The following is a 20,035-nucleotide window of genomic DNA, read 5'->3' as shown; positions in this document are numbered from 1 at the left end:
GTTAATGAGCCAGCCCAGAGGCTGCTTGCTGCTGGTACCTGCAGCTCCTGTCCCCAGATCTATTTGACCTTTACTAAATTAACCTCTGAAGTTCAGTAATTTGTTTAATCCTTGTGAGATGCATAGATTTGATGGGCATCCATCAAAAAAAAAAGTAGCAGCCACTTTCTTTGGGGCAGTGAAGGAGTGTTTGAAGATGCCTCTTCCACCTTTCTCCTCCCACATGTCCTTCCCTCTTTCCCTTCATTTGGCCTATTTCAGCACTTCATCATCAAGGGATGTGGTTTAAACCAGCTGCAGTTTGCAAAGCTAGTGGCTCAAAATGTCTGCAGGTTGTCTGTGGCAACACTGATGTGGTGGTACTGTCACCCAGAGTTGCCCTTGCCCCACCTCTTCCAATGCATCTCTAGACCCTCTCTTGATCCCCTGCAATGTCACTGAGTGAGAAGTGACAAGCACAGACAGTAGTGCTTTCAGAGTCCTGATTGACTCAAGAGGCAGAGTGCTCTTGAAAGTGTACTCATGAATAATATTCACACATATTAAAGTAATGGCTGTAAGTACTATTCACCATGTCAAGAGATGGAAAAGGCAGTCAGTAACTGAGAACTGAACTCCAATTAAAATCATGATGCTTAAACCATTGTAATAAATCTGTCAGTCTTCTCAGATGGTGAGCAGAAAATCCCTATTAAACAAGTCAGCAACAGGGAGAGTCAGCTTGCTGAACAGGCAACCCAGCCCATCCTTTGGACTGTGCTTTGAGAGCACAGTAAAGCCCTGCTGATATCCAGTAGGGTGCTGTGGAAGTGCTTGCACAAGCCTTGCTGGGCTGGCTACCAGCACCTAAGCAATCCTGACCAGAGATCAGCAGAAACACTAATCCAGTCATAGGGAGAATAGGCACACTGTGCTGAGACCTGTAATGAACAAAGAAGTTCTGAAAAGATCAGAAAAGATTTGAGTATCAACCTTTAAGGAAAGGTATTAGATCTCAAAAGAAGAAAAAAAAGAGAAAAATGCTCTTTCCTTACCTTCCTTGATTTTATTTATTTGAAAGTAGGGCTGCAAGATTAGCAATCTTCCATGAATTCAGTAGCAACTTTATGATTGTATAGGAAGCATATTTGTTGTGCCTGTGGAAACTCAGTGGTTCAAGTAAAGCTGCTCCCCTGACATTTCCCTCTTTTTTTTTTTTTTTTTTATGACCCTTTAAAGTAATATTTCTCTTTGTTCTGGTTTCCTATTATTCATGAGCAATTCTAAATTCTTCACATCCTCCCACAATTGCTGGTTGAATATAGGTTTCGCATTGAAGTTGTTCTGTACTTTTTTCCTTTCTTGAATGAGCTTTGATGTATCTGCTTGAGTTTCTCCTGCCATCTGGTATTCTGCACTGAGAGACACGATCCTCACTGTTAACTCCTCCTTGGTATTTTCTCTTTTTAAATATGTTCGGAGGGACTCCTAAGCTGCATCAGAAACCTACTGCAAAACCATTTGTGGTGGTTCTAATTCCCACATCTTGGGCTTTATGACATTTTAGGCTGGCTTGAGGATGCTCCCCTGTTAAAAAACAAACAACTCAAAATGTTCCTTCCTGTCACTGTCTCATTGCCCTCCATTCCCACCCTCCTCCTGTTCTGCCATGTGGAAGAACCTGCTTTAAGACACAAACCCCACCACATGCACAAAACTAGATGGAGAGGCTTAGTGTTTGCCTTCATGAAGGATTTGGTGTTTATCTCAGAAATCTCTTTTGTTAATGCAGAGATTTTACTATTGAGCTGGAAGATTGGCTCAATTTCAATATTCGTGTAAAATAGTAAAATATTTCCTTTTCTTCTGAATTCACATTCACTGTGGGGCAAGAGAGAACAGTGTGTGGGCTAAGTGTGGTTTGGATATAAATGTTCAGTACATGTTTTGATTAGTTTTCCATTTGAAAAAGGTCTTAGACTTCACTCTTGGGTACTGCAGTAATTGTATTCCAGGGCAGAGGCTCTTCTATCTATTATCTCCAAATGCAAACTGTTCAACTACTAGGATGTGTATTTTTATTACATATTACATTTTTATTAAAATGTGGTGTTGTAATAGGATTCCTCTTTCTCTGAGGAGGCTTTTATATATATACTTATGTTTATATATATATACGCACACACTCATTAAAAATGATTTTGCTATGGGGGAAGAGGGCATTGAGTGCAAAAAGCTAAGTTTTATATATTTTATTCATAAAAACAGATTTGCAACAATTTATTAAAAATTGATCTCATGCAGTATAAGGTTATACAAGAAATTCTTCATTTACATTTTCTTCTGGCAGTTCCAGTCTAGTTTAAAGCATTTGTGCACTAACATCATTGGAAAATGCCATTGGGGCACAGCCTCTTCATAAATTTACAGTACATTTTTGCTGCAGTATAAAAGAACAGAAACATTAAATAGCTATATTCACTTGGTTGGTCTTGTTATCTGCAGTAAAGTAAAAAAAAATGTTATGGGAGAAACTACAGTATCATTGAGACAAAGAATGTACTGCATGGTTTAAACCTAATAAACGTCACACAGTCAGTATTCACGAAGTTATAGACACACACACACACACACACTCACCTCCAATGGTCCAATACTTCTGAATTATTTTTTTTTCCTGCTAAGTTGGAATAATATTTCTACAGAGATCTTTGTGTATACATTATATACAATATTGTAATTTTCTCTTTTTAAAAATTAACATTCCTTTTAAAATAAACCAGGCCCTGATGATATTAATAAAGCAAGAGAATACTGTCAACACACATTGAGTGACGACATCAGTGTTTAGTGCTTAAACAGAGTAATGAGTTCTAGTTTATCTGTGTTTATACTTACATGGTTTTTTGTTCTAAAAGCTACAGATATTTCCATAACCTCTCTTACTGTATGTGCCAAGTGAAATATTTTGTGATGCTCCTGATTGCAAGATTCAGATACATATTCGTGTTGGTTTTGGCCACTATGAGGTGTGTTTTATTTTTAATGGAGATTTATGCTAGTTTGTCAAAGCTGCAGTTAATTCCCTCAGGTAATGAACCCCTTCAGCTGTGCTTCAGTCATTGCTGATTTGTAAACCTTTGTACAAATATCATTCCAAAGGTTTGGTCTGAGGGGCATAGATGTTGATCAAAGAAAACTGAGAGCCTAGAGGGTGCTTCATGTGGTTTTTTTCCCCCTACTTTTAGCAAACAGCCCTGGCAGTGAGAGGACACATTTCCAGTCCCTTGAAAAAAGAAGCTGCATGTGTGTCTCACCTGTGCCTGAGGGTTTGGCTCCAGAGTTGGTCCAGACGGTACACCACTATCATTCCTCCTAATTACTTTGGTTCAGGGAAAGGAGCTAAAGTATAAAACCAATTGTTTTTTCACAGTCCTTTCAGGATTCAGATAAAATATTCTATTGGTAAATTTGATTTGTCCTCTCTAATATCCGCTACAACTGTCACACGTATGCAGGTACGAAGCAAACATTGTGTATATTCACATCTAAGTGCCCTGCAGGCTTTGCCCGCAGCAGCAAAGTGCTGTGCCCTAATCCCTCCCCCCCAAGTCCACTAAATTAATTTTACTGTAATTATGTGTGACACAGTTCAAACAAACTAGGAAAAACAATTCATCCTGTGGCATTAAGACTTTACTACCCATCTGTCCTCAGTGTCCTGAGTTTTCAGCCCTAGGACTTTTTCAGACAGTTTAGTGTGTTATGGTTGGTGCTGTTTACTCTGAAATAGGTGCAGAAACTTTGCTAAAAATGAAGCTGCAGATGGTCAGCAGTCACTACCATTGCCCCTGGAGATGGGTGAAGTGCTCTGCTTGCAATCAGCAGCTCTCCAGCTGGTGGCAACTCAGAGCTGGAGCTTGGGTTACACATACAGCTGCAAGGTAAAGGTGACCCTGCTCACAGCACTGCAGAGTCTCAATGACACCCGAGGAATCATTTCTCACAATTCTTCTTTCCTACTAAACATCGTCCCTGAAATGAAAAAAAGCAAGACTAACCAGTGCAGAATGTTTCCAGCGATTTAACACAACTCTTGTAAAAATGAGTGTATCTATTCCAACATGGTATAGCTCAACCACTGCATTTTCCTTACATGGATACAGTATAGAATTGCATGTTCTCAGCAGCCACATAAAGCTCAGTGACATTTGAGTGGTTTTTTTTTTTTTTTTTTCCTAGTGTCCTTTTTGCAAGATCCATATATCCCAGCTTCCTTGTTGCTAGTAGAAATTTTGGAAGAAACATTTTTCAGTGACTTCTAGGTGAAGAAATAAAAACTCCATGAATAAGGCTACAGATCAAACTCCTTGTGTCCTCCTTTGCTTTTTCACATGAGTTACGTGGGCACTCCTGTGACGAGGGCCTCAGCAGAAGTTCCTCTGCATTAAGAGCCAATGTTACACGTTTGTAGCAGAGTTCTAGGTCAGATGTTTAGTCCAGTCATTGAGTACTTAAAAGCAGTTCAGGAAGCACTGATCTCCCTCTCCTACAGCCCTGAAACCATCACTCGGAAGGAGGGTGGCACGTGTCTGTGCCGAGGACTGGCACTGGGGCTTACGCATGGGCTGGCACAGCTGGCGTCGACTCCTCCTATGGACGGCAGGTAGGCGTGATGGAGGATGGGCAGCTGCAAGGACAGCCGGCGCTGTATGCTGCGGGAGAGACAGGGAGAGCAGCGTTAGCCAAGGGCCAAATGGAATACATTGCATGGCTGATGTGCTCCCAGGGTGCTGCGAGGGAGCTCTCTGTGCCTGCCGCTGTGACCGACAGGGTTAATGCCAAGATCATGGCCCTTGCTGATGTTGAACTGTGCCACCGTGATGTTATTTTCCCCTTGGGGAATTCTTCTGACAGGTTAGACATGGCAAAGGAAAATAAGTGTGCTTTCTCAGCATCCCACAACCTTCTGAAATTCCCAGGCACATTCAGGTTAATTGTTAGACTGCTGATAGCAGGAAAAGGGAAAACCTTAAGTTTGCAAAGAGGGCATATGGCTTGGTGACCCCCCACCCCCCGCAAAGCAATCAGCTGCCTTCAGAGCCCTGACCAACTGTGTAGACATGCATGAAGTCACAGGCTGAGTTTCAAGCCATGCATCACTTAGCACAAGGATGTTAGTACTAAGGATGGCATTTTTGCAGCTCCAGCTGAAGCAAACACAGGTGCATGGTGATTGGGACTGATGGCTTTTTCCTCTTTTAAGTAGCTTCTCTTTAAAGTTTGGGTCTGTGCTTTTGAGGTGATAGATGTTTCAGTCAGTGCTATGGGACTGAGGAACTGGCACTCTAAAAGAAGTCCTGCCCAACACCCATACCAAAATTCAGTGTTCCTAAACCCAACATTCTGTATCCATTTTTCCAAGCAGATTGACATCATAATAACTGGTGAAATTTTTTTAAAATGGATACTAAATTATGCTCACAGGTATCCCATCTAAGCCCTTTCCTTGGAGAGCATGGTGCCATGAGAAAAGGCCTCTGCTGCCCCTGTGCTGTGGATATACTAGCACCTTCCACAAAATCGAAATCCTGTGGAGGTTTGCTAGTGTAAAAGATGTTTTCAGTCATTTTATCCTCAGGATGGCTTTGCATGGAGACATTCACCCTTGAAACACAGAGACATTTTCTAAAGAGAAGAAAGATGTCAAAGGGACTGAGCTGAACTGAAGACTGGCTTTTGGATTTCAGAACAAAAATGCCCATAGAAAGCATTGTAACTGTATAATAGAGTTTTAAATTTATGTTTGCCCATTATCTGATATAATGACAGTCTATAGACAGGCCTTTACAAGGGGTGCATGTTTGACAGCTAGCCCTTTGAACAGCCTTTCTGATTCAAATGACATTTAATTGCTTGTGTTAGGTAGCAGACACAGATACCAAGGCATCCATTGCACTGCTTGGGAACCAGGCAATATAGCTTTTAAACTCAAACAGAAAGAAATGTAGTGTTCTTCTCTTTAGTTTCTCCACTACAAACTTTGGCTTATTTATACAGAGGTGCAGTAGAAATAGCTGTTGTCTGCCTACCCAGGAAATTCTTTCTTGTTGTCTTCCCCTCAAACTCCCTTTAAAACTTTCATGCAATGTTAGTCCTCAGTGATGACCATTCTAGTGCTGGCACTGCACTCCTGGAACTGAACAAAATCCATTCATTGTTATTTTGCTACTGTGCTTGATTCTTTCTGGTGCTATCAATGAAGTCATGCCTTGTTCCCAAGGAGTGCAGAGGTGGCATGGCTCACTCTTTCCCTGTGCTGAATCCTTATGAGCCCGATGCTGTGGATTGTCATTCTGTCTCTTGTTGAGGGGTCAAATGCAGAATTGCCCACACTTATTTTCCCACCAGTGGAAATGCTTACTTTGTTCAACTGTTATAGACTTCTCATTAAAGGGCTTTTTGAAGCTACTCCAAGAGAATCCAGTTGCATAATCAAGTGAATAGGATTTTTTTTTTTCATCCATTTCACTGTTAGCCATACCACGGACAAAGCATGTTTATTTAGCTATGCCAACAGTGGCTGCAGTAGGTGGCAAATTTTGCTTTAACTGTATTTAAAAGTTTACTTTCACTTGAAAACTTGGTTCCTGGAATTGGGGCAGAGAACTGTAGCCTGGAGACTTGCACACAATTAAGAGTGTAGACAAAAGTCCAAGGGTGAAACGTGAAACAAAACAAAACAAGTAGCAAAATCCAAACAAACCTGCTATTTTCACCTGAAGTGAAAGTAAATCTTGTGCCTTGCCTCACTCTGTTTAGGGCTTCCTTTTCTCACAATATCTGTGATTTTCCCTTCTCCCAGTCCTTACACATTTTGCCTATGCTTTTGGGGAGAGCCCTTGGTATCAATACAGGCTGGGGGATGAAGGGATTGAGAACAGCCCTGCCAAGAGGAAATTGAGTGTTATGGTGGATGAAAAGCTGGACATGACCAGGCTCTGTGCACTTGCAGCCCAGAAAGTTAATCCTATCCTGGGCTGCATCAAAAGCAGCGTGGCCAGCAGTGTGAGGGAAGAGATGCTGCCCCTCTGCTCTGGTGACACCCCAAGCGGAATATTGCATTCAGCTCTTCTCATAAGAAGAGTGTGGACCTGCTGGAACAAGTCCAGAGGAGGGCCACAAAGAAAATCAGAGGGCTGGAGGATGTCTCCCATGAAAGGAGGCTGAGACAACTGGTATTTTCCATCTTGGAGAAGAGAAAGCTCCAGTGAGACCTTGAAGCTGCTTTCCAGTACCTAAAGGGAGCTTACAAGGTAGCTGGAGGGGGACTTTTTACAAGGTCATGGAGTAAGAGGATGCTGTGTGAGGTTTTAAATAAAAGAGGGTAGATTTAGACTACATATAAGGAATGAATTTTTATGATGAGGGTGGTGAAACACTGCCACAGGTGGCTCAGATGCCCCATCCCTGGAAACGTTCAGGGCCAAACTGGATGGGGATTTGAACAAGCTGATCTACTTGAAGTTGTCTCTGCTTATTGCAGGGGTATTGGACTGGCTAACTTTGAAAGATCCCTTCCAGCCCAAACCATTATGTGACCCTATGAATTTATTTCAAGCTGTCCATACTGTATAGGTGTATATATATATATATATATGTGAAAACATATATACGGTCAAGTATTTTGGAGACGGAATGGTTGGTAGTACTGGGTCTAAAATCATAGGCAACCACTGAAGGAGATGGAAAGGAAAGATGATTCCACACACAGAGCACCCACTCATCAGGATTCTGTGATAGGGGAAGTGTCCTCAGCTCTGTACAGAAATACCATTTATTAGGGAAACATAAAATCGAGTAAAACCTTGACTTCCAACGTCAATGCACACAGAAGTACAATGCAGTGCACATGGGAATGCACGATACCACAAGGGGGGCCGAGGCATTTGAAATATATTTTGGTTTTGTTATAGAAAATCACTAATAAGATCCATTGGTAAGTGGGGCGACTGAAACAAATTGCTGCAACAGTCAAACTTCTGAAGTTCTGTGGGAGTGTGTAAACTGTGTCTGAGCACTCAGGGACTATTTCAGTTAATTCTGCAGCACATTAATGTTGATTTTTATCAACTTCAGGGAAGCTGGAGAAGCTCTAAAAGACTACAGTAAAGCAAGATGTTCTACTAGCAAGTAAAAGAAAAGGAGACTCAGAAGTGACCTTATCACTCTCTACAACTTCCTGAAGGGCAGTTGTAGTCAGGTGGGGGTTGGTCTCTTTCTCCAGGCAGCAACTGACAGAACAAGAGGAAACTGTCTCAATCTGTGCCAAGGGAAATTTAGGTTGGTTATCAGGAAAAAGTTTTTATGGAAAGAGTGGTTAAATACTGGAATTGTCTGCCCGGGGAGGTGGTGGAGTCACCATCCCTGGAAGTGTTTAAAAAAAGATTGGATGTAGCACTCAGTGCCATGATTTAGTTGAGGTGTTAGGGCATCGGTTGGACTTGATGATCTTAGAGGTCTCTTCCAACCTAGTGATTCTGTAAACTAACTGTTCTAAACCCACCTTATTTTAATGACAGGTTTGAGTTAGATCATAGATAGACTAATATAAATCACTCTCAGTGAAGAAACAGAATAACAAAGGCCTGTTCATGCTGAGGCATATGGCTGCAATGCAATAATCCAGTCACAACCAAGTTTTTGATTGAGAATTTTTTGTTACTTAAATTAACATAACTGGCTCCAGTTATGCTTTGAAGGTTACAAAAACCCCTGCATATAGAAATAGTCTATTAAGATCACAAGTTTTAGTGGGGTCCCCCAGAAATCTGTCATCACCTCTACTGAGAGATCTGGAATACTGTTGCTGTTAAAATGAGAATGGTATAAATTTTAATGGTGCCAAAAGCTAATGACCTGCTGGATGTAGGTCACCGATGAGAAGGGACAACACACAGGAATGAAGGAGCATAGATGGATGTCCTTAAGGGTCACAGAAGGTAAACCATTGAATGTGGCCTTCGTGCACATAAGCTGACTGATATGATCTTTAGATAAGTAAGCAGTGCTGCCCATCAGGAAAGATGAGCAGTTTGATGCTCATCAAAGCAGATGACTTTGCCTGAGAGACAACTCATCCTACTGGGAAATGAATGATATCTATTCTAAGCCGGTTCAGGCTGCTCTCTGGACCTGAGATGAGCTGGCACAGTGCAGTGTCTATCCATGCAGCTAAGCAGCCCCCAAGATTGCTGCTGAGCATTTCCTGGGAGAGCACAAACAGGTACAGCTGTGCTAGGGAGTATGCTAAAAAGCACAATGGGAAATCAAAGTGCAGGGCTCGTGCCTGCGCACTGGCACTGCTTTGCCAGTGCTTTTGCTATAGGAGGTGTTAATTTATACTGTGTAGACAGTGTACACAGGAAAGAAAGCAGTTGGCATCCACTTTTTGCTCCTCTTATCTGATGGCCTGATTGGGTATGGAAAATTTTACATGGCAGTATGGAAAACCTACTGGGTCCTGTCCAGCAGGAAAAAGAGTAAGATGCCAAGAGAACTGAGAATCATCTATATTCATGCTCTAAGGCTGTTTTACAGTCATACAGACTACATTTTCCCTAGGTGCAGGGTTCTAAATCTGAGCCAAGCACAAAAAAATTGTTTTTCACATTCTGATTGAGACAATGGAAATATCCCCATTGAAAAATGTGAAACAACTTCCTGCACTACTACCTGAAGTGCATGTATATTATTCTGGGTTCACTTTGGGCACAACTGTAGAATAAGGGATCCTACTTGCAATGAGTCAAATGTAGCACTAATGGTAAGAAAGAATGAAAAAATCCCAAATCAGCTCTTTTCTGAACTCTATAAGAGCTTTCATACTGGAAGATGTCAGTTTTCATGAGTGCTGACAAGCACAGGAAGCTGGGAAGATTTTTTTCCCCACAGTCATTAAAGAGTTAAAATTTCTGCAGGCAAGTGATTGAATTAACATCCTCTTTTCACAAGTTTGTGACCAAGAGGAAATCTTTTTCAGACTAACGTCCTTGAGATTCGTGTTCTTGAATAAGAAATAAGTTTCTCAGACTGTGTGACTACCTGTGAGATGCCCTATGTATGAAGTGAAATTAGAAAGACAGAAACTACAGCTTGCCTTTAAATCCTTTTTTTTTTTTTTTTTTTTTTTTGACAAGAATTATGTATTTAGCAACCATCAAAGGACAGAAGTGCTGCCAGACAAGTTGAGAAACAAGCCCAGGGGTGCAGAAGGATATCTTCAAGAGCACAAACTTTGGAGAGAGTCAATCTCTTATCCAAAAGAGGGAAGTCCTGAAGACAGCTATACCTCTCCTCTCTGGCAGATCCACTGTGCCTGGGCAGTGTGGCTCTGGTATCCAAACTGCCACTGGCCCTTGGACCTGGCACAGTCACAGCTCTGCAAATGCTGAATGGCACCGTTTACATTTAGCAGGACTGTATTAATTGCCTTCCATAAATGACTGTTCAGATTTGTACTGACCCACTCTCCAGGACCTTTAGGAAATCTCAGTCTTCTCATCAGTTATCACTAACCTAGAGGAAATTCTGTCATCACCAAATGTTTTTCTTTTTCTTTGTCTGTATTAAATCTGTATCGAGACAATTGGATTATCTGAGAGTCTGTGTTTTTCTTAGCATCTTTCTTAATGTAAGGGGGCCACATGTGGATGAGGCTGCATTCACACTACATTATTTCTGACAAATGGTGCTGAGAAAAACACAGGCCTCTAATAGCTATGCATTAAAGCACTCTGCTGACCCCACAAAGTCATGAGAGCGCTCTCAGCAAGAGTCCTGCTTTTGTGAAATTACAAGATATTTCATCTACTGTGGGACTTTTTTCCTTTTTTTTTTGGGGGGGTTGTGTGTGGATTAGCTTCTTTGCAGGTTTGGGTTGGGTTTTTTCTTTGAGTGCAAGGACAGAATTAGAAATCCACGTGTTTTCCTGCACCAGGTAGTACAAGACAGTAGCTACTATCTGCAATCAGGGCTGCTGTTGCTGATGTAACGTGACTCATTCTAGTAATCTAGTTTAATTTATTCTGTTTTTAAATAAGTTTTTAAATTGCCCAGGAGTCTGACAGCTATTAGCTCAGACACTGATGAAGCGATGCTGGTGTAACCAGGCTGCTGTGGGGAAATGGCTGATCCAGGCCCACACGAGAATGCCACTTCCCTGAGCTCTGGCCCATGGCAGGTCCTGCTCAGAGAGTGGAGGGTAGGACACCAGTTTATTGTATCGGTTCCTAGAGAGAAAAGCGGACACCCAAAGACTCTTTCCCCTCTGTAAATCCAGCCAGTGTTTTGTGCCATCCTCTCCTTGTATCTGCAGCATTGTTTCTAAGGGAAACTACTTAGTGCAGGCTTTCCTATGCCAAATCTCAGGTCCAGCTGCTATGGCAACATTGAGAAGCCCTCAGGACACTTTTTATTTCTCATCTAGCTTAAGAATATAAAAGAACAAAATGTCTACGTACACCATGAACCCCTCTGGCTGGTGTGTGGAAGGACTTGAACATTTGACAAGAGTCATAAGGCATTTGTGTACATATGTACATCCTCTTCTCTCCTCCACACACTGGTGGTTGTGCACAGCTCATCCTGCAACTCTCTACAGAAACTTTAGACATCATGCTGTGGATGTCTCCAACAAGAGAAAGGAAACATGTTTGTTTGCCTTTGGGGCACCTTAGGATTAGTTTCATTGGGTTGGTGAGCTGGTGGCAGGGAGGTATCACAGTACAATGTTGCTGCCTACTGGTGCTTTAGGAGGTGCCATTCACATTCCCCATTGCTGATGTTTCAGGCTCTCTCTGTAGCTGGGGCTGCATGAAAGGGGGTTACAGTGAAGGTCTTCCCATAAAAAATGCATGGAAGGGAAGTATGGGCTTTGATGAAATGTAATAATTTAAATTACCATCTTGTCAGTAAGATAATGATGTATACTTACTGTTCTGGAGAGTTGATGTCTTCTATGGGATCTTTGTTTGTTCTGGAAGGGTCTGATGAGCCCCACTGTGCTGGTGGATTTTGATCAAGATGATTTTTCAAAATGGCTTTCTCACCATCTGGATGGACAACACATTCAATTTTACTTTACTGTGACCAGGTGACCATTTCAAAATTGTTTCATTTTAAATTTTCCCAGATATCCATAATGCTACAAAGTAAACTCATACTACCTATATTCCAATATAGTCTCAAGTTTTGCTTTGACAGTTTGGTACTCTTATGTTTTGGTTGATGTGTTCCTCCATAGGAACTACCATGAAGAAACAGAAAAGTAACAAAACCTCTTTGTCCTCCCTTTACTTCCCCCCACCTTTAAAAAAAACCCACAAACCAACCCTTGTTGTCCCACCTCTATGCAGCTGTATCACTCTCTCTCATCTAGGCTTAGGCTATGTGAAAAATTAATGTAACTATACTGTTCTTGCAGTTAAAAACTGTAACCTTTTCATAAACCCTCTTTCTTAAGACTTTTCCTAAAAGAACTATAACCTCATTGATATATAGACCCTTGATACTCTTACGATCACACAGGCAATTAAGTGCTGTCATTTGCCTATCTGCTACTGCTATCATTTTTAGCATGGAAATATGATTCATATCAGTTGCACTGGCCCATAGGTTGTCTGCAGCAAGGACAGCTAATGATGTCATTATTCTTTTTTCTTTTCTCCACAGTGATAACAAAACAGATTGTAATTCTTGATTCCCCTGGGTGTCCTGGGAGTCCCTGGCTAGCTGTGCTGATGCCCATGGCATCATTCCCCCTGAGAAACACAGGCGAACACAGCCATTTTAAGAAGATCCTTTCTGTTCCTGCCTGCTTTTTCAAAGTGTCTTTCTGTGTTAAGCCAAATAAAATCATATGGAAAGCATCTGAATAATGAGGGCAGTTCACAGTTTTCATAAATAATTACAGAGAGCTCCAAAACCATCACCAGCAGTTGTTTGCCACACAAACAGGGAAGCAGTGATTGCCGCAGGCATTGAGGCAGCATGGAAGAGGAGTCTGAGGTAAATTCTTGAAGAGGGTACTGAAGGATTTGAACATAAAAGTGGGTATGAGGTGGAAATACAGGAAAAGAGTGAAGAAAAAAGGAAAATGGCATGAAAAATCTGGTACATTTTGAAGGGTTAAGCTGCTTCTCTGTTGTACTCATGTTTAGGAGCCCCAAATAATGCTCAGCTCCCAGCATGCTAGGAATATCTATGTTATCAACAGGCACCGGGTGTACAAAACAAGCAGCAGAAACACAGTGAGGAAAGAAGCTGGAAGCACAAATATTTTGAGGGCAAACTCCAACATCTATAATTACCCTCCCAGTAAGGTCATCCCTGGCATTATTTGATAGCATTCACTTCCTGCTGTGAAAAATCTAAAAAGCAAGCAACAACCAAGTGTGTAGGTGAGGAGGCAACAATGCACAGACATGGGGATCACTACAGCTCAGAAGGAGACAAGATTTTTCACTTATGTTGCATTGAAGAGAAGGATCTGGCTGAGAAAGGAGGTGACCAGAACACATGAAGCTGCTTTGGCTGGGGCAGGAAAATGTCAGTAGAAGAGAGTGAAGGAATTCAGTTGTAGCAAGAAGAGTGTTTAAGAGATGGCAGGATTCAGTGATGGTTTAGATGTGAAGGGAGTAGAGTAAAGAGTCAAATCTGGCAGTGGCTAAGATAAGCAATAAGGTCTATCACCTCAGGGCAGCCTGAAGTTTGCTGGTGTGGCATTTGCTGTCACAAGCGTTCAGTTTTTACTTTCTGTACATTGCATTTCTTTGTATATCAAGTTTGACATTTGCATAAAAGTCTTGTGATGTCTATAAACAGACATGTAGAAAAGAACACTTTTTACTTCTGTGATTAAAACCAACATTCAGTCCTGAGCTGATGTAAGCTGACAATGGAAAGTGCTGACTTTTTGATATAGACCAAAGTAAAAATTTGAGTAACCTTTGTAATTAGGGATGGAAAAACTCTATTATTTAATTATTTTAGGGTTCCAACTCCTTTGGACAAGATAAGCAATTTAACATTTCACAAAGCCACTAAAGATATAATTCTTCATCAAATGATTGGAAAATGCAACTGTTGCTGTTTGAGAGTATGTTATTTAATAGAATAATCTGTGTTGTACACGCTAAAGGAGTTTCATGCACTTTCAGATGTGCTGTGAGAGAGAGAAGGAGGTGGTCCTTGTCAAAAAGGTGGGGGATTTAGTTTAGAGTAGAGCAGAAATCATATATTCTCTTCCTACTCACCTCTCAACACCAACTGCCCATATATCACCGTGTGTTATTCTTAATAGACTCTTTTCTACCACTCTTGCAGATGACTTGCCCTTAATACACTGAATAAATTTCTGTATACAAGGCTACCAAATGCAACTTTTACTGTATATGTATAAAATACAGACAAAATGCACATAAAATTGTTGGTTTTTTTCCTTTTTCCTTTGCTTCTTTCAAAATTTAAAAAAAAGAAAAGTTAAGTAATTCTTATTTGTTAGGCATTTTGGGAGAGGAGTTGTTAGATTTCTATTTTGCAGCTATGGAAACTAGAATATCTTTATTTTTTATTTACCTTTCATTTAAATAATGTAGAGCAAGATTCTCACTTAGTCATATGCTTCTGGGAGCTGGATCTTAAAGAAAAAACACTATTGCCATATGCACTTAAAAAACTTAAGGGTTTAGAAAACTAGTTTTATATACCTGAGCAACTGAAAGAAAAGAAATTAAGGGTAGTGGTAAACATTTGATTTCTCAGTTTCCCCTGTAGAGTGTAGCAGTGTTTTTGATACTTTCCCATCTTCTCCTCTGTCCATTAAGTATGCTGCATGGAAAATGCCCTTCATTCTCAGGGTACTGTCTGCCACTGCAGATCCTACCCAGTAAGTTGCACCGGGATGAGGTAACGACCTTCTAAACTGAAATTACATTAGCCAGAAGCACCTTCTAAATGATTTTCACCTTTGTAGACCTCAAACCGGAACTCAGAAATCTGGATAAGTGATGCCTGAGCACTTTCCATTCAGAAAGCTGTCGGGAGAAAGGACAAATAGATCTCAAGGGCCACACAGAGCACTGAGCAACGGGCTCATTATAAAACAAAGCTTGCTGCTGGTGGTCGGCGGGAGCCAGAGGCTTTAGCTCAGGACCTTTGTCTACCTGTAGCAAAGAAACAGCTTCCATTTACAAAGCTCTGCGCTGCAAAAGCACACCCACGCAGGCTGCCGAGGGGCTCAGTGAGGAGGTCACTGCTCCCAGCTGCTCTCCTCTCCCTCTGTCAGGGGTCACCTATAATCACTCTGCAACCTCGTGCTGCCAAAATTACCTGGGCAGGCTTAAGCGCACCATGCGTTTTAACAACTCTCATTCAGCTGCAGGCAGAAAGCACCAGGTGACTGATGATGCTTCTGTTTTTTTCCATGGAATTTAGAAAACATATTTTTTTAACTAGAAGATTGTTTTGTTGATGTTTGTACACTGCAACTTTATTGAACATCTTCATCATTGCCCTTTACTGGCAATATTCCTCTGATGGCTTAGAACTGGATGGCAGAACTATCCAATATCTTTCAATTCTATTGTTGTTTCTCTTTGCTAGAAAGCATATTTTGTGCTCCACAAAGAAGCAAGTGTGGTTTAATAAAGACTTATAAGATCTGGCAGAGATAATTTTGCTGATTTACTAAGGAGCTCAGGAAACTTTAAATCTAGAGGTAGATTTTTAAAACCTGCTGTAATTTTTCCCAGTTCTGTTGTTTGGACTGTGAAACATGACTGGGCATTCTCTGTTTTTCATGTGAATAGGATGTAAAGAAAGTAAGCTGAAAGGAAAAATTAAAATGATCACATTGTCTGCTGGGTAATCAGAAAAAAACTTCTCCTAAAGGAAGCACACCGCACTGGCAATCTAAATGATAACTTCTAGTAGTTATGTTTTGAGAGGAAAATTTTTTAAAAAGAAAAGCCAGCAAGATTCTGCTCTGATTTATACTACTTTAAATCAGAAGAAATTACCTTTACTACAAATTCATTTCTGTGCAAGAAAGGGCAGGTACTGAACCTCTTACAGCTTGGTCTCCCTTTTGAAATAGAAACAAGCTCCAGGACTGAATCCATTTGTTAGGCTTCATAGAAGCTAGCATACATATCTCTATATACCTCTATAAAGAAAGGAACTATATCCTTGCTTCAAAACAGCATCCCTTTAAAGGAGTTATTTCTGAAAGCCCTTCCCTTTGAATCTATTTTTCAATCTCAAGCTTAATGCTTGAATTGCATGAACTTCATAGAAATGATATTTCCCCCATCTATCACAGATGAATTCTGTTTTGCTTCGCATTTGTGAGCAACATGCCTTTGAAATCTGTTTTCCTTTGAGCTGCTTTTACATGGGGAAAAAACTAACACTAGGAAACATCGGAGTGGGGTGACAAGTGGTAGGCATATCTGACACGTAAATGAATGCTCCCAGCCTGTTTACAGCAATGAGTAAAGACTGCTTTTTGGCTTAAAACAAAGTTTTCTGAGCAAGGAAAGGCGCCTGTAGAGAAAGAACCTGCAAAAAGGGTTTGTTCATAAGGGGGGACTGCGGCAAGGTTATCTCTTTCTTCTCATGTACTTCCCATAGAATGGCCTAATTTCCCTAATATGCTACTCTGAAATGTACTAGCCAAGGTAGAAATTGAGGGAGATTGTTCTCCAGGATTTCTTCTGAGCTTTGCTTTATATGAAACACTTGTAATCCATGATTTTGTGAATTATTTCACATGGAAATAATTTCATGTATTAAAACATCAACAAGAAGTCAAGTAGAGTAAGATAGTAAGATTCCAAGTGTAGCAAAATTATCCAGCCCCCCACCCCCAAACCACACAATATCTTTCCTCTGTCTATTTGTCTCTTCAGTAGCTTTTAACTCTGCAGGAACTTGCACAGCAGAAATAAATTCCACCTTCACAAACTCTCTCCTGTCTGACACACTGACATGGGTGCAAGGAGCCCTTTTGGGAAGCTCTGGTTTGTGTCCATTTTAGGACATTTCTTCCCTGGAACTGTGTGGAACTTTCCTGGAACTTCCTCTTTACACAGCATCACAGTTGAAGCACTTGTCCTCCTTTTTTCCAAATGCCAGCCTGGAAAACGCAGCTGTGCCTCCAAGCCTGACTGTTCCTGCTGAACGGCTCTGTCAGTTACAGGGATGGCCCGAGCCAAGCCTGGCCTCCCCCACACCCCATCCCTGCCTCAAACCCAGACTATAATGTGGCTCTGGCCGCTCCAGCAAGGCCACCAGATCTCACAAATGCCAGGGGAGAAGTTAATGTTGCCCTGGGCACAGCGCGGAGGTCACTAGCAGGCACAGTGACTCAGTCATGTGAGGAATGTATCAAATGAAGTTAATGGTATGCCCTTTTAAATGCAGCTGGGGAAACCATTCGAGGTCCCAGAGCCACAGTCTGTGGAGCATGCTGAAAAGTGCTTGACCACGCAAAGCTCTGTAGCAGTGCAGCTAAAAAGCCTGCATTAAAAGAAAGCAATCAAGCCATAAACCACAAATCACATTTTCCTAATTGCTTTTCTTACATAGCCAATTGCTGTAGATGTCTCAGGAACATTATGCATTTGTGAACAAGAGATGAGTGTCTCAGATAATATCTCTCTTTAAATGAGACGTACGGAAATGTGCTGCAAAGAAGGGAGTCCCTGTGCCAGCAAAGGGCTCCTGGAATACACCAGGAGCTATTGCTGTTAATAACTAACCAGAAATCCCAAAGTTATGAAATGCTGCCTGAGGTCAGGCAGATACAGGAGTTCACAGCTGCCTCTACCTATTTTGGCTAAAGTAATTTAACTTTTGTATCCTAAATCCATATGTTTGATGTAAATGAGGGTGGTGGGGAAGGAAAAGATGAATCAAATAACCTCCTTTGGCACTTGGTTATAGGAGTTAGGATTTTTAACTCTGGGCAATTTTTACAGATCAGAAGCCTACTGAAGTGTACTATGACATTAAAGTTTGATTAGGGCTTGTTTGAGATGCATTGCCTAAATCCTACATTATGATCTGTTCTGTGAAGAGCAGCGCCCTGAGTTTGTGTAAGCAATAGCAATGGGGTTACACTACATGGCATTCTCTGTGCGAGCTCTTCCAGAACAGCAAGGTATTTTATAAAAACAAGTGACATAGAAGTGAACCATGAAGCAAATGTGGCACATTATCTCCTATGATTTTTAGCTCCAAGTCAGCTGCTGTTTTGAGCCTCTCTCTTCACTGTCCTGTTCCTACTCTCCCAGCTCACATTTTTCACAAGATTAAGGAAACCTCATCATCACCTCAAAACCAATATTGGGTGGGCTTCCCCAGTTGCACAGTGGGGATGAGAGAGATGGTCACTTCTAGGCCATACTAATAGATTATTTACAATTCTGAAACTTCACTCAAGTACCACCAGGGATGCATACTTTGAAAGTTCTGTACTTTCCTTTCCTGAAAGTTCATGAAATGCACAGCTACAGAAAGCATAGTCATGTCATTCAGAGTTAGCTTTCCTGTAGCCGTAAGGGCCAGAATTTTTTTAAGTACCATTTAAGCGATGTTTGTTTGAATCTGCACAGAAGCAGCAGTGACTCAGCAGCATGAATTCTCCAAAGCCTTGTTATTTTGATTGGAATGGCAAATTTATATTAAGCACATAGGTCGACTATTGGGAATGGATGCGGTGAGACAAATAGACAAGAGATTCAGACATGTAGCTAAGGGACAGGGAAATGTAGAAAGAGAAGGAGCAGAAGAAATGGAATTGGAGGGACAGAAAAGGCTAGCAAGGGCTGTTGATCACGGTGGCTGTGGCTCAGAGCCTGGAAGTATGAATATTTATTGTCACTTGTGTCAGAATCAGGATACACTGTAATGTACATGTGTGGAGTATTTGCCACCAGGTATAGGGCCAAGCTTCAAACACCTGCTGCAAATTGGGAGCCAGGTCTTCCTCATTCCCAGTGAATGGATGCTCTAATCTTTCCATATGAAGTTGTCCAAGGAAAATAATCTTTCTCCACCTGTCCTAACTTTTGTGTGGAGCTTTATGTGGTTGGTCTATTGAGAAAATTGCGTCCAGAAACTTCAGTATGCCGAATATCTACCCTGTTAATCCCAATAATACATAGTTCCAAGCTACTCCGCATATTAATGCTCCATACTTAGCCTCCATACAGATGATTTTAAATATGCACCCCACAGAAGAAGTGTAAAAGCTAGGGAACTGCACTGGGGGAAAATTAGGAACAGAGACAATCTTGGATGCTGCTGCGTCAAGCAGCAGTTAGGCATCGGTATCTTTTGTATACATAGACACAAGTGAATGCAGAAAGGTTATATTTTATCCTTGATTTCTTTGCCAGCCTCCTACTGCTAATGGAGTGCATCTTGCTGTGGGAAGCATCCATCCTAAATTTATACCCAGTGTATTTCTTGAGAATCATTTTTTGTTTCTCATACCCAAACTCAGATGGGCATTTGGCACAATGCAACATATCTTTTCTGCTTGAAATATTATTCATGATTTATCATTTTTCCTGGAGCATCTGACATGAGAGGAACATTCTATGTGTTCCTTTCAAACTGCTCATCCCACTCACTGATGTTAGTTCTTGCTCCTGATCTCAGCCCAATAATCACACGCCTCCAGCAGCTATTTACGTTTTCCTTTTCCTCCTTTCCCCTCTTCTGTTTTTTTTTACTTTTGGAAAGGACACTGGGAACTCTCCTTTTTTTTTCTTTTTGCCACAAGTTATACAACCCAGTGTATACCCAGTTTAAAACAAAAGGCACAAGAAAATGTAACCTTATCCAACCAAAATTTCAATACACTTCAGAGATATATGTGGTCTGTTGCTGTTCTAAAATTATTCTTCAAGTTTATTCACAGGGGTAACTTCTGTCCCACTTAACCAAGCTTATGGTGCCACATCAATAGGAAGCCGGAGCCTTGCAG

The 20,035-nt window shown here is 41.2% G+C and overlaps 1 protein-coding gene across 5 annotated transcripts in view; it reads right to left on the bottom strand.

Moving 5' to 3' along the window:
- Positions 1-2,216: 2,216 nt before the first annotated feature.
- Positions 2,217-20,035, bottom strand: part of GABBR2 (gamma-aminobutyric acid type B receptor subunit 2) — a 469,815-nt gene continuing 451,996 nt past the window's right edge. For all 5 annotated transcript variants that reach the window (XM_069004222.1, XM_069004224.1, XM_069004225.1 and 2 more), the window contains 2 exons: positions 11,975-12,092; positions 2,217-4,694 (listed from right to left, as the gene is read on the bottom strand). In XM_069004222.1, coding sequence (XP_068860323.1) covers positions 4,529-4,694; positions 11,975-12,092 — 284 coding nt within the window. In that variant the 3' untranslated portion in view covers positions 2,217-4,528. The remainder of the gene's footprint in view (positions 4,695-11,974; positions 12,093-20,035) is intronic.

Source organism: Aphelocoma coerulescens, chromosome 2 (assembly GCF_041296385.1).
Source record: "Aphelocoma coerulescens isolate FSJ_1873_10779 chromosome 2, UR_Acoe_1.0, whole genome shotgun sequence".
Taxonomy (NCBI): Eukaryota; Metazoa; Chordata; class Aves; order Passeriformes; family Corvidae; genus Aphelocoma; species Aphelocoma coerulescens.
The sequence above is the reverse complement of the archived record's forward strand: the minus strand, read 5'-3'. Positions and strand labels throughout refer to the sequence as shown.